Source organism: Thermobia domestica, chromosome 16 (assembly GCF_964235325.1).
Source record: "Thermobia domestica chromosome 16, izTheDome1.hap1.1, whole genome shotgun sequence".
In the NCBI taxonomy this organism is placed as follows: domain Eukaryota; kingdom Metazoa; phylum Arthropoda; class Insecta; order Zygentoma; family Lepismatidae; genus Thermobia; species Thermobia domestica.
In genome coordinates, this window is record NC_137469.1 from 160,557,061 (window position 1) to 160,569,206 (window position 12,146).

The 12,146-nt window shown below is 40.8% G+C and overlaps 1 protein-coding gene across 1 annotated transcript; it reads right to left on the reverse strand.

The window, feature by feature from the left end:
* Window positions 1-10,372: 10,372 nt before the first annotated feature.
* Window positions 10,373-11,447, reverse strand: LOC145672678 (histone-lysine N-methyltransferase SETMAR-like). Its single transcript, XM_081741844.1, has 2 exons — window positions 11,030-11,447; window positions 10,373-10,833 (listed from the first exon to the last, which is right to left on the reverse strand). Exons 1-2 carry the CDS (start codon window positions 11,445-11,447, stop codon window positions 10,373-10,375), a joined length of 879 nt encoding a protein of 292 aa, XP_081597970.1.
* Window positions 11,448-12,146: the final 699 nt, after the last annotated feature.

A 12,146-nucleotide genomic window follows, 5' to 3' on the forward strand; every position in this document is an offset into this window, starting at 1 on the left:
AAATTATTTAATGATTGCTATGCATTTGTTCTATGTCGCCATAGTCAATGAGAATTAATTACATACTGTATGAATTGTATATGTACGAAAACTTCTTTCGTCCAACGCAAGTGTAATGTTTTACTGAAGTGTATACTATTTGTAAGTAAGTGTCTCATATTTTAGTATAAATTTCAGCATTGAAGCGAATGAGAATGCCGACTGATTTTGCTTTTCTTTCTGGCTCTGTCGAAAACAAAGGAGGTAACTACGTTAATAAGATACAGGGGTTAAAAGGTAGTTCAGGTGGTGAGATCAATGCATCCATCCCACAGATTTCGGTGAATTAGATCTTGCTGTACTACGAACAGAAACTAGTAGAGCTATTTTACTCCAAACGCAGAGCAGTGGTTCAGTGGTAGAGCGTTCACCTCTGGTCCGATCACAGCTTGCGTCAAGTGAACTATGTGGTGGACAAACACCGCGTGCAAGGGTTTTCTTGGGGTTCTCCCGTTTCTTCTCACTTTCTTCATTCCACCATTTCATTCAACTCTCGTCATCACCGCCTCCTTTAGCCTAGTTGGCATATCCGTGGGACGTAAATCTTAAAAATTTCATTTCATTTCGGAACGCAGACTATTGCAACATACGGTATTCTGCAGTTGGTAACTCTGTTGTGGAGAGATGTTTTGGTAGTGGTTTCACTTGTGGCCACGACTCACTTAGTGTTTGTAAACCTATAGCGATATCACTGTGTGGGGGGCACTAAGGGGGCCTGGCCTCCCTGGGCTCCGCCACTGGAGCTATGGAACATTAAAGTTATTATTTTTTTTTTCATGTTTTCGGCAGCCTGTAGCCCCGAAAGGAAGCATTTGTGCACCCAGGATGGTTTATACTTTTTGTCTTATCTTGGTGTCAGGAATCAGCTCCCAAACGTCGGTGTTGTTTTAAAACACCTCGTATATATATATATATATATATATATATATATATATATATATATATATATATATATATATAAAGGCGCGGATCCAAGGGGGGTTTGGGGGGTTATACCCCCCTGACGCTCAGGTATACACTGGATAAAATGGGCTTCAATCCTGCTTTACACTGGGTAAAGCGGCAAACTATGGTTACGCTCCTCCCTTGCGATAGATTGATAGATAATATAAATAAAATAGAGTTTGTGTGTTTGTCTGTCCGTCTGTCTGTGTAAGGTCTGGGGACCAGACGAGTGGACCGGGAGTTGTCAAATTTTGGACACGGATAGCTTGATCCAAGCCCCAGACCAAGACGAAGTGCTTTTTTTTTTAAATTCAAACCAGAGAGTCTCAGGGGGTTCACTTCCAAATTCATTCCATTCGGCTGCGGCGGGGGTTACCGAGACATGTATAAATATTAAAAACTGACAGATATTAGTGTCACATCCATATTTTCGTGGTCACTGAGATCAATGGTGACACTTCCAGCAACGATGACTTCAAATTCAGCTACCATTGTATATGGGCCGGGGGTCACCGGGGGGATACCGAGACATATAAACAAATCCAAAATGACAGATATTTGTGTCAAATCCATAGTTTTCGCGGTCGCTGAGATCAATAGTGACAAACTTCCATTAGCGATGACATTCAAACTCAGCTACATTGTATGCGACCCAGGGGGCCTCTAACAGCACAATTACATAGCAGGCATATGCCTATCATGTTTCCTCAGGAACAGGGGAATGTGTCCAGTATGTGCCTTATGTACCTCTGAAAGAGAAATCACATGGATGGCAAATGGTAGTCACAGTCCATGTCCGTCCCTAGGCACATACCTGACCTGTACCTGGGGAACATGCCTATGTTCTAGGTATGTTCCCCATGCCGTAAGCGTCAATGAACCACAAAATTACTCCCCTAAAATATGTTTAATCACCTATATGCGTAATGTGTTTACATTAAGGAGAGTAAAAAAAAAACACTTTAAACAGGTAAAAAATGTGCCCCATGGTGGGCGCGAACTACCAACCTTTAGATTACTAGTCGCGTGCTCTTCAGAATTGGCCGCGCAAGTGATGAAGGGAACGTCGCTTGTAGAGGGATAAATTGTTGAGGTCTTTTGAATTTGGCTAATCAGAGTGTTCCTTTAACCACGTATATTCGACGATAACCGTTTGGGATCAGATAAAATCTGCTAGCCATGTAACTTTATAACAAAATGACGAGTCTATTTACTTTATTTCATGATTCTTCCATATTCACTTTTAAATGATCGGCGACAGTTGCCATGTAATAAAAGTTAATGCGCTTGTTGCTTCTAGTACAAAATCGCTTAGAAAAAGAAGCAACAAATGCATCAAATGTGGGAGATGAATTTAGAACACCTAAATGGCGCATGCCTAGCACATCTTGTGCTGTTAACCTTCCAAGACAACAGGGCCTCTACCAATCCGATGTGAGAAGTGTCAAACCTATAATTCTCACTTGACATACCAATGTCCAAACACATCTAAATGCGGATACTGTAGTGGACCTCATGAAACAAAAGCTTGTAAAAATCAGCAGCAACCACCAACTTGCTCTGCGTGTAACGAACATCATCCAACCTACAGTTATCGCTGTAAGGGTAAACCAGAAGCACAACCTGAACTTCCAGAACTCACAGTACCAGTACAAAGCTTCGACAAATCCACGCCACCTACTCAGTCTCTCGCTCAGCCTCTCACTGTCGAAGATCTTCTTCGTTACATCACCATAGTACTCCAAAATGTTTTTCCATTCCAACGCGAGCACATTCTTCGGGTTGCCATTTCAACAGCTAAATCTTTGTTCAACTTAAACTTTACAGCTACATATTCAGGCAATTTTGTCCACTTTCACATCGCACCTCTAGAAACAGCAGTCTGAAACCAACATGGCAGTATACATAATGGCTTTGACTTTACTCTTTTTAAACATTCGATCTTTTCATCAACACAAAATACTTCTAGAGCCACTCCTGCTAGAAGAGAGAGTTGATATTGTAGCTATCAATGAAACAGCTTTAAAACCAACCATTACTGCGCGACTTTCAGGGTATCAAATTCAACGATGCGATTACCATGATGCACATGCGCGCGCTCAAGGAGGAGTACTGATTGGCTTTTCTCCAAAACTTCCTTATCGGCAATATAATCCTCCGGCATTTGCACAGCTACCTGAACATCTCTTCTACTCTATATACTATCCTTCTATCACAGTAAATGTAGCCACTATATATATCCGCCCTGGGCATCCAATACTATTTTCTTTTTTCGATTATATAGCCGGTAATTTTAAAAATAATTATCATGGCCGACGTAAACATTCATAGCAGAAGTGCCAGGGAAAGGGAACGATTTACGGAATGTATTTCAACCACCCTACAACTTTATATTCACAACCTTCCTGGTCCCACTAGACCAGCCAGTCAAACAACTCCAGATGTGGTAATCACTTCTTTATCGCTTGTAAATGACTGTGAATTGCAGGTTCTCGACACGATCGGAAGTGATCATTGTCCGATCAAACTGTCCATTAACAAGGGTCGTTCCACTGTAAAGCAGTTACAACCTCATTTTATTCCCCGTTATGATAAAGCCGACTGGCCTCAATTCCGGCAGTTCATACATACCCAGGTCTCAACCCTTCATTCACCAACTACTGAAAACGAAATGTATAGCACAGTCAACCAGATTACAAACATCTTGCATACCAGTGCTCAACAAACCATCCCTGAGGAGAAATTTTATCCTTCTAAACCTAAATTGCCTCCTCAATATCTGTGTTTAGTACAAAAATCACGCCAATATTTCCGAGAATACCAACAAACCGGAAACGAGGAATGTCTTCGCCATCACCGGCAATGGCATCGCAGAGTAACTTATTATCTCATAGCATATAAACGTCGATGCTGGATCAGCGCCTGTAATAAATTAAACGATGAAGCATCTCCAAGCCGGTATTGGAAATCTTTCCATAGACTCACAGGCAGAAATACTAAAATTTCGTATCCACTTTTGGACAATAGTACTCCTCTGTTTACTGACCTAGATAAGGCCAACGCTTTTGCAACGCAATTGCAGACAGTTTTTACACCTGCAGTATCTCCTCATTCACGTAACCGTGTAGACTTGGCTACTATTCCTGCTCTACAGCCGTCACTTTTACACACAATCGATGAGGAAGCCCTTCTTACATCACCAATCACTACTCACGAACTTCAACGTGCTCTCCATAAGAAACGCAATACTGCACCAGGCGTTGATCGTATTTCCTACCGGCTACTAAAAGAGGCTCCGCTTTCTTTCCTTACGTTACTTGTTGCAGTATACAACTTTATTCTCCGTACCGGCTTTTATCCTGTCGATTGGAAAGTATCCAAAATCTGCATGTTTCTCAAATCTCATAACCCGGCACATGATGTAACGTCTTATCGCCCTATCCAGCTCACATCAGTCTTTAGTAAACTGTTCGAAAAAGTCCTGGTACAAAGGCTTCATATATATATCCAAGACATAACTTATTACCTACACATCAATCAGGCTTTCGACCCTCATTTTCTATTAATGACCAGTTACTTCGTCTTTCGACCATTATCACCAATCAATATAACAAAGATCTCCCATCATGTCTCGTCTTAATGGATCTGGAAAAAGCATTCGACAAAGTTTGGCACTATGGGCTCATACGAAAGTTGCAGAAACTTAACCTTCCGATCAGTTACTTACGTTTTATATATATACCTTCTTAACTAATAGAATCGGATATGTTTACATAGGATCTGCCATCTCCCGTCCTATTTTTCCATCCTCCGGAGTTCCACAGGGTTCTGCACTTAGCCCACTTCTCTATATACTATACGCCTCCGATATACCACCACCTACACAGAATGTGTACTTATTTCAGTATGCGGATGATACGGCATTCTTAGCTCTGGGCAAGACCATGCAACAGATCAACCTAACCTTGCAATCAACTCTAAATAATTTTATGCAATGGTGTACCACTTGGCGACTAACTTTAAATGCCGCCAAAACACAAGCATTGGTATTTCTACCTCCTAAACGCCGCTCCAAGGTTCAACGTAACCCTCGCAACCTTAATATATCTCTACAAGGCCATCCACTTCGACCAACACCTACAGCTACATATCTCGGGGTTGTTTTCGACTCTAAATTAAATTGGAAAGCTCACTTAGAGAAAATAACACAAAAGACCACTTTGCGGCTCAATCTTCTACGGCGTCTAACAGGAACTACTTGGGGCTTAAACGCACCTCTCTTAATCAACACATACAAAATGTTCCTCAGGCCCATTTTAACATTTGGCCATATTGCTTGGTGCAATGCTCCAACAAAATTTTACGACCGGTTATCGATACTAGAACGCCATGCTATTAGACTTGCATATCGCATAAAATTACCATACCCGAACTTAATGACATACGAACACATCAACTTTCCTCACCTTATTCAACATCTTGCAGACCTCCGTTTGAAACATATACTCTCTCGCCTACCGGTCTCCCACCCATTACTCCTAGATACTTTACAAGCTGATGCTGAAACTGATGCACCGCATAAATATCTGCATACACCGTTAAACGTTCTCCACACGCTATACCTAAAATCTATACATCCTACAGCTGAAGACCACGACATATTTCATATATATCTTATACCAGATCATCATCATCATTTGTTTCCATTTTAGCACAATGTCTCAATTCACTACTAACTTTGGGCTTTCCCCGTGTTTCCATCAGTTTCGAGTCGCCCCGAGACAGAAAAACTAACATGCATTCGTGTATCTAACACTATGTTTGTGATTGTGGCGTGTACGCACTGCATTTCATTTTATACTATCATGTTTATTTCATAACAATTCAACGCACTGCTTTCATGACAAAGTTCCATTCTGTTTTCTACCTGCACCAATTATATAATTATATATGTATTTTGTTTACTTATCTGAACATTTAAATTTATTTACTCACTTATTGTTTTGTTTATTGTTACTTTCAGCACTATTCGTTTATAAAACTGCACTTAGACCATCTTATATGCTAAAAACCCACCAGTGTCGTCAATTCTGTGCAAAGAGAGGGCGTAACCCTCTAATGGCTAGGGTTAGGAGACACTCTACCAGCATACCTTTTTGAAACAAATAGATGAATAAAGTTTAAAGTACCAATCCCTAACCCTATAACCTTAAAAAAAATAAAAAAACGTTGCTTGTCACAACTAAAACGTAACAATTATGCCTATTTTGATGTTTTGCAGAAGCAGCTCGGAGACTTGGGTGTTTTCACGGTTGCGCATTTGCTTCAATAATTTAAGTTGAGGGAACAATATATTGTAGCATAGATTTAGTCACACGGTTAAATTATGCTGATTTCATACTGTTTTATCTAAATTCGCTTACTGCAAGATTCCATATAAATTGTTTGCCGTGTGTTTCGCTTGCAATAAGCTTATTAAAGCTTGCCATTGATGAGAATACGCTTATAATTGGCTTGCGTTTGAGATAATTTGACTTGTGTTTAACTTGTGAAGACAAGCTTGCCCCAAGCCTTGCCCATATGTAACTAACTATCTTGCCACAAGCTTGCCGCAAGCTAATTGGCTTGCTTAGGATAGCTTGCGGCAGGCTAATTGACCTTGCGACAGCAAGTTTGTGGCAACTTGCAGCAAGTTTAAATTGCTGTCTGGGTATGTACCTAAAGGATGTACCTAGAACATGATAAATATAAGCCCGAAGTGACGACATAGAAACAAATGACTATTAGAGTGCGAAACTCATCGAGGTATATAAATGCTATATTTGTAGTACCAGGGAAGCAAGAAAGTTCGTGCGCTTTTATACTATGGAAGAAAACTGTCAATTACAGGGTTTTAACGGTTTGTTTATTCGGCAAAATAGCCTCCATTTGCTTCTACAACCTTCTCCCAGCGCTCAACAAGCTTGTAAATGCCAGTTTTGTAGAATATTTGTTCCCGAAACTCGGAAAACTCAGCAACTGCATTTTTGACGTCTTGTTCAGTCTTGAACTGCCTGCCACGCATAAAGTTGTCTATGGCCAAGAATAAATGGCAATCCGAAGGGGCGACATCTGGGGAGTAGGGAGGATGAGATACAAGCTCCCAACCAAGTTCTGAGATTACTTCCAGCGCCTGTTTTGCGGTGTGTTGGCGCGCGTTGTCCTGGTTATAGAGCACACCTCTTTTGTTTACTAGTGCTGGCTGTTTCTGGGTAAGTTTGGTGGCTACCGTTCTCAGTTGTGATGAGTACACACCTTTGGTAATTGTCTTACCACGTTCCAAGAATTCGTAGTGCACGATACCGTTTGTAGTCCACCAAACACAGAGCAAAACCTTGTGTTGATGGATGTTCGGTTCTGCAGTCAAAGGCTTCGGATCATTCGGTGATAGCCAATGGTATGACCGTTTTTTATTGTCATACATGACCCACTTCTCGTCACAAGTTATTATACGGTCCTAAATTGGACAGATTTTGTGTCTCGTCAACAAAAATGAACAGATATTCAGTCTTAGAACTTGGCTTATAGCGGTCAGCTCGTGAGAGACCCACTAACCCAGTTTTCAGGTCTTCCCCAACTGATGCAGACTTACCCGAATAATTTTCCTGCTTACCTCGAATCGGTGAGCAAGTTCCTGGCATGTTTGACTGGAATAATCTTCAATAGAGGCCTTCAGGTGGTCCATATCCACTGATTTAGGCCTCCCAGAGCGAGGCTTATCTTGAAAGGTCTCGTCACCAGTTGAAAAGATCTGGAACAATTTTTGTGCTGTACATTTACTTATTACACCCTCTCCGAGCGCAACACATATTTTTCTAGCTGCTTCTGCATCATTTGTCCCCAATTTAAACTCGTAAAGCAAACAAGCTCTAAAAACTTCATTTGACACTGACATGATCACGAGCGATTTTTACACATTACACTGACAAATGCGTTGTTATATTCACCGTGGCTGATGCGTCAATAAATAAGCTTTCCCAAACAGTCAAAACTTTCATGCTACGGGGACAGATGTCGCCGCAGCAGCCAAATATAAGCGGCAGTGGTTCAAAAGCGCACGAACTTTCTTGCTTCCCTGGTACATAGTTGCAAATATCAATTAGGTGTAACAAGTACCTAAAACTGTAAGTATCTGAAGTACATACTTAGCATATGAATATCATATTGACTATGCCAAGTGTCGGGTACCTAAAAAGTAGCTGGGACACCTAAATGGCACTGCCTAGCAAATCTTATGCTGTTAGGGGCACTTGCGGGGTGGTTACCGATATATGTAAAAGTAGTGGAATGACCGATATTAGTGTCGAATTCATAGTTTTCGCGGTCGCTGTGATCAATGGTGATACTCCCACAAGCGTTGAGTTCCAAATACAGCCCCCATCGGCTGGGAACCAAGGGGTCTCAAGGTGCGTTTACCGGGACATTTAAAAATAGTATTGACTGATATTAGTGTCGAATTCAGTTTTCGCGCTCGCTGAGGTTAATGGTGAAACTCGGATCGCATTAACTTCCAAATTCATCCCATTCGGCTTTGGGCGGGGGGTCACCGGGATAATACCGAGAAATGTAAAAATAATCCAAAATGACCGATATTAGTGTCAAATTCATAGTTTTGGCGGTCGCTAAGATGAATGGTGATACGCCCACTGGCGTTGACTTTCAAATACAGCCCCCATCGGCTGGGAACCAGGGGTTCTCAGGGGGTGTTTACCAGAATATGTAACAGTAGTAGAAAATGGTCGATATATTTTTCTTCCGTTGTTTTGTTTGTTTACTGAGATATTTTATCTGACCCGTGCAAAGAATGGGTATTTCAGCTAGTGTATATATAGACCGTAGTGATACTGTACTTCCATAGTACAATTCGTTTTCCAGACACGAGTCGTTGACACATTGACATTTTGATCGGCCATATTGGGTTCAATACGTCAACGTCCGCGAAATTTCAAACCAATAGATGTGTAGTGTTCATACATATATCAATCTGCAACACATTAAGTCAATCTGCCCATGGGAGGTGGATGAGAGATTGCTTGCAAAAGTCGATTGGCATGACCTTCGGGCGGGCATATTGGATTTATCCTTTGCTGTCGGCCCGGCATATTTCACCAGTATTCCTTCATGGCTCTCCTCTATCTAAATAGACCTATATGCGCAGTTTCCGGATCCCCGATTCTTGGGAGAGAACCTTCACTTGTTAGGCCTGGTATACGCTTTAGATTAAAACCGTGATTAATTAAAAGTTCTAATTACACCCTAATTACATTTCACTTGTTTTAGTTTGACCATCGACCGCCTCAAACTAGATCCATACCATTTAGCTACACTGAAAAAAACCAAGTCCAGATATAAGGAAAAAACGAGGATAAAATTCTTTCAGTTGGGAACACCATGACAAGACGGTGATGTCAATTTTAATACTGGGTGCAACACCCTTATTTCATGTGGCTATGTACGTCAGTAAGTGAGAGCACCAATTATTCCTGTGAAAAGAGTAAGCATCGCTCTCACTTACTGACTATGTCACCATGGGAAATGAGGGTGTTTCATCCAGTATTAAGATTGACACCACTGTCTTGTCATGGTGTTCCCAACAGAAAGCATATTATCCTTGTTTTCTCCTAAAATCTGGAGTTGTTTTTTTTTTCAGTGTATATGTAATTATTCAAAGACTTACAGTTAGTAACACGCATTGTGTTGATTTTTGGGTTGGCTTATTTTGGTTTAATATTTGCGTAGCAAAAGTTGCTCGGAGAGACAAAAACAAACTATCACTTATACATTGCATTCTATCATTTATCAATTCTAGCAATCCTGATTTCTACCACAGAATTACATTTTAATTTTCAATAACACATGTACCTCTCACTTATTAATTTATATAGGGAAATGAAAAATAAATATGTTATTACATAATTCCTGTAATTGGTTAGGTGAGCTTCCTTATCTAAGATCCGGTTTTGTTCACCTCTCTGTCCTTTCTCTGAAGTAGGTAATCTGCAAAGACACTTATTCCTAGGCAATTTCATATAACATCTAGTACAAGAGTATCGATGAATACTTACTACTACTATCCCCTCTTTCTTCCGATATTCTTTATTTTTCTGGTTATATCTATCTCGTTACGACATCTGTAAGGGGTAGTTAGTTAATCACTTAAAATATTAAGATTAGCGTTAATAACAGTATGAACTGTGAGGTTCCGAATACTTTGGTATCGAGGTGCTATTATTATTATTATTATTATTATTATTATTATTATTATTATTATTATTATTATTATTATTATTATATACAAGGTTTGTCCGGAAAATACGTATAAAAGTTGAATAAGAACTTTATTTTACAATTATTCAGGTATTACAATATGGTTTCCTTCAAAGTCCTCTTCCTTAGACATGATACACTTCTCCCAACGCCGTTTCCACTGTTGATAACATTGCTGAAAGTCTTCAGTTGGGATGCTGTTCAGTTGCCGTGTCGTTTCTGCCTTGATAGCTTCCACATTTCCCAAGTGCCGCCCCTGAAGCACCATTTTGCATTTCGGGAACAGGAAGAAGTCACAAGGGGCTAAATCGGGTGAATAAGGCGGGTGGTCTATCACGGTGATTGAGCTTCGGGCCAAAAACTCACGCACAACGAGCGACGTCTGAGCGGGCGCATTGTCATGATGAAGGATCCACCTGCCCCCTTGCGCCAAATCCGGTCGAACTCGGGCCACACGAGCTCTGAGACGTCTCAAAACTTCCACGTAAAACTGTCCGTTCACACTCTGGCCGGGAGGAACAAATTCCTTGTGATCTAATTCCCCTAGAATCAAAAAAAAAAAAAAATCAACATTGTCTTCACATTGGATCTTGCTTTTCGCGACTTTTTTGTTCTCGGTTCCCCTGGTAGCTTCCATTCCTTGCTTTGAGATTTGAGCTCCACATCGAATTCGTAAAACCAGGACTCGTCTCCAGTGATGTCTCGGTTGAGAAAGTCCCCTTTTTCCTCTGCTTCCAACCAATCCTCACAGCACTCAACCCTCTTTGCTTTCTGTTCTGGAGCTTCGGTACGATTTTCGCACACAATTTCTTCATTTCAAGTTTTTGTATCAGAATTTCGTGAACGATTGTTTTGGGAATTGACAGCTCGTCAGCAATCATTCTGACCGTCAATCTACGGTCTTTAAGAAGACAAGTCCGAATTCGTTCAACATTTTCATCAGAACTCGATGTCGACGGGCGTCCTGGGCGAGGGTCTCCTTTCACGTTTTCTCGGCCTTCCCGAAACCTTTTTAACCACTTGTTCATAGTTGGTTCCTTCAGAGAAATGTCTCCGTACACTTGTTTCAAACACTGAAAAATCTCACGGCCATTCTTACCTAGCTTTGCAAGAAACTTGATGTTGATGCGCTGTTCCTCAATCAGAGAGAGCTCCATGCCGACGGCAGGTGAAACAGGGTAACTTTCAACAAGCAGCCACACACTCCTACTGACACGCAGAGCGCCCTGACTCGAACTGAGCGTTGATGGGATTGGCTACAGCAGTAGTGCCACCTGGCGGTGACTGTAACCTGTAAAATAAAGTTTTTATTCATCATCTATACGTATTTTCCGGACAAACCTCGTATACTTATAATTGGCCAAGCTATTTCCAACTAGATGCGATTAAACCTTTCAATTTACCTTTTTAAAGCCAGAGTTAGATTGAATTGGGTCTTATAATAATTTTATTACGGTTTTCGACTAGACATTAAATTCATGATTTAATTTCCATATTCCAGTTTGCCAATTTTGTTCGAGTGTTCCAGAAGCTAATTTATTACAAATTTTCGCTAGGGGGTTGTTAAATATAGCTGATTTCCGTATGGCTTGGCCAATCTAAGAAATTCGGATGTAATTATTTCATTGCGTGTTGGTATTAAGCATGCATCTTATGCACTTCTTGGCATAGATATTGTCTTGTGTATTGAAAATCTATCAATATTGCACATTGATTCTCTGTTGTTATGTGTTTTAGATTCCCCAGCGGGAGCTGGGTTTAATTCTCGGCGACGTTCCACTAGCTGGAGACGGCTGATTTATCCAGATTATCTTTTGATCATTTCATGAAAGTCTTTATTACATCGCCGCAGGGGG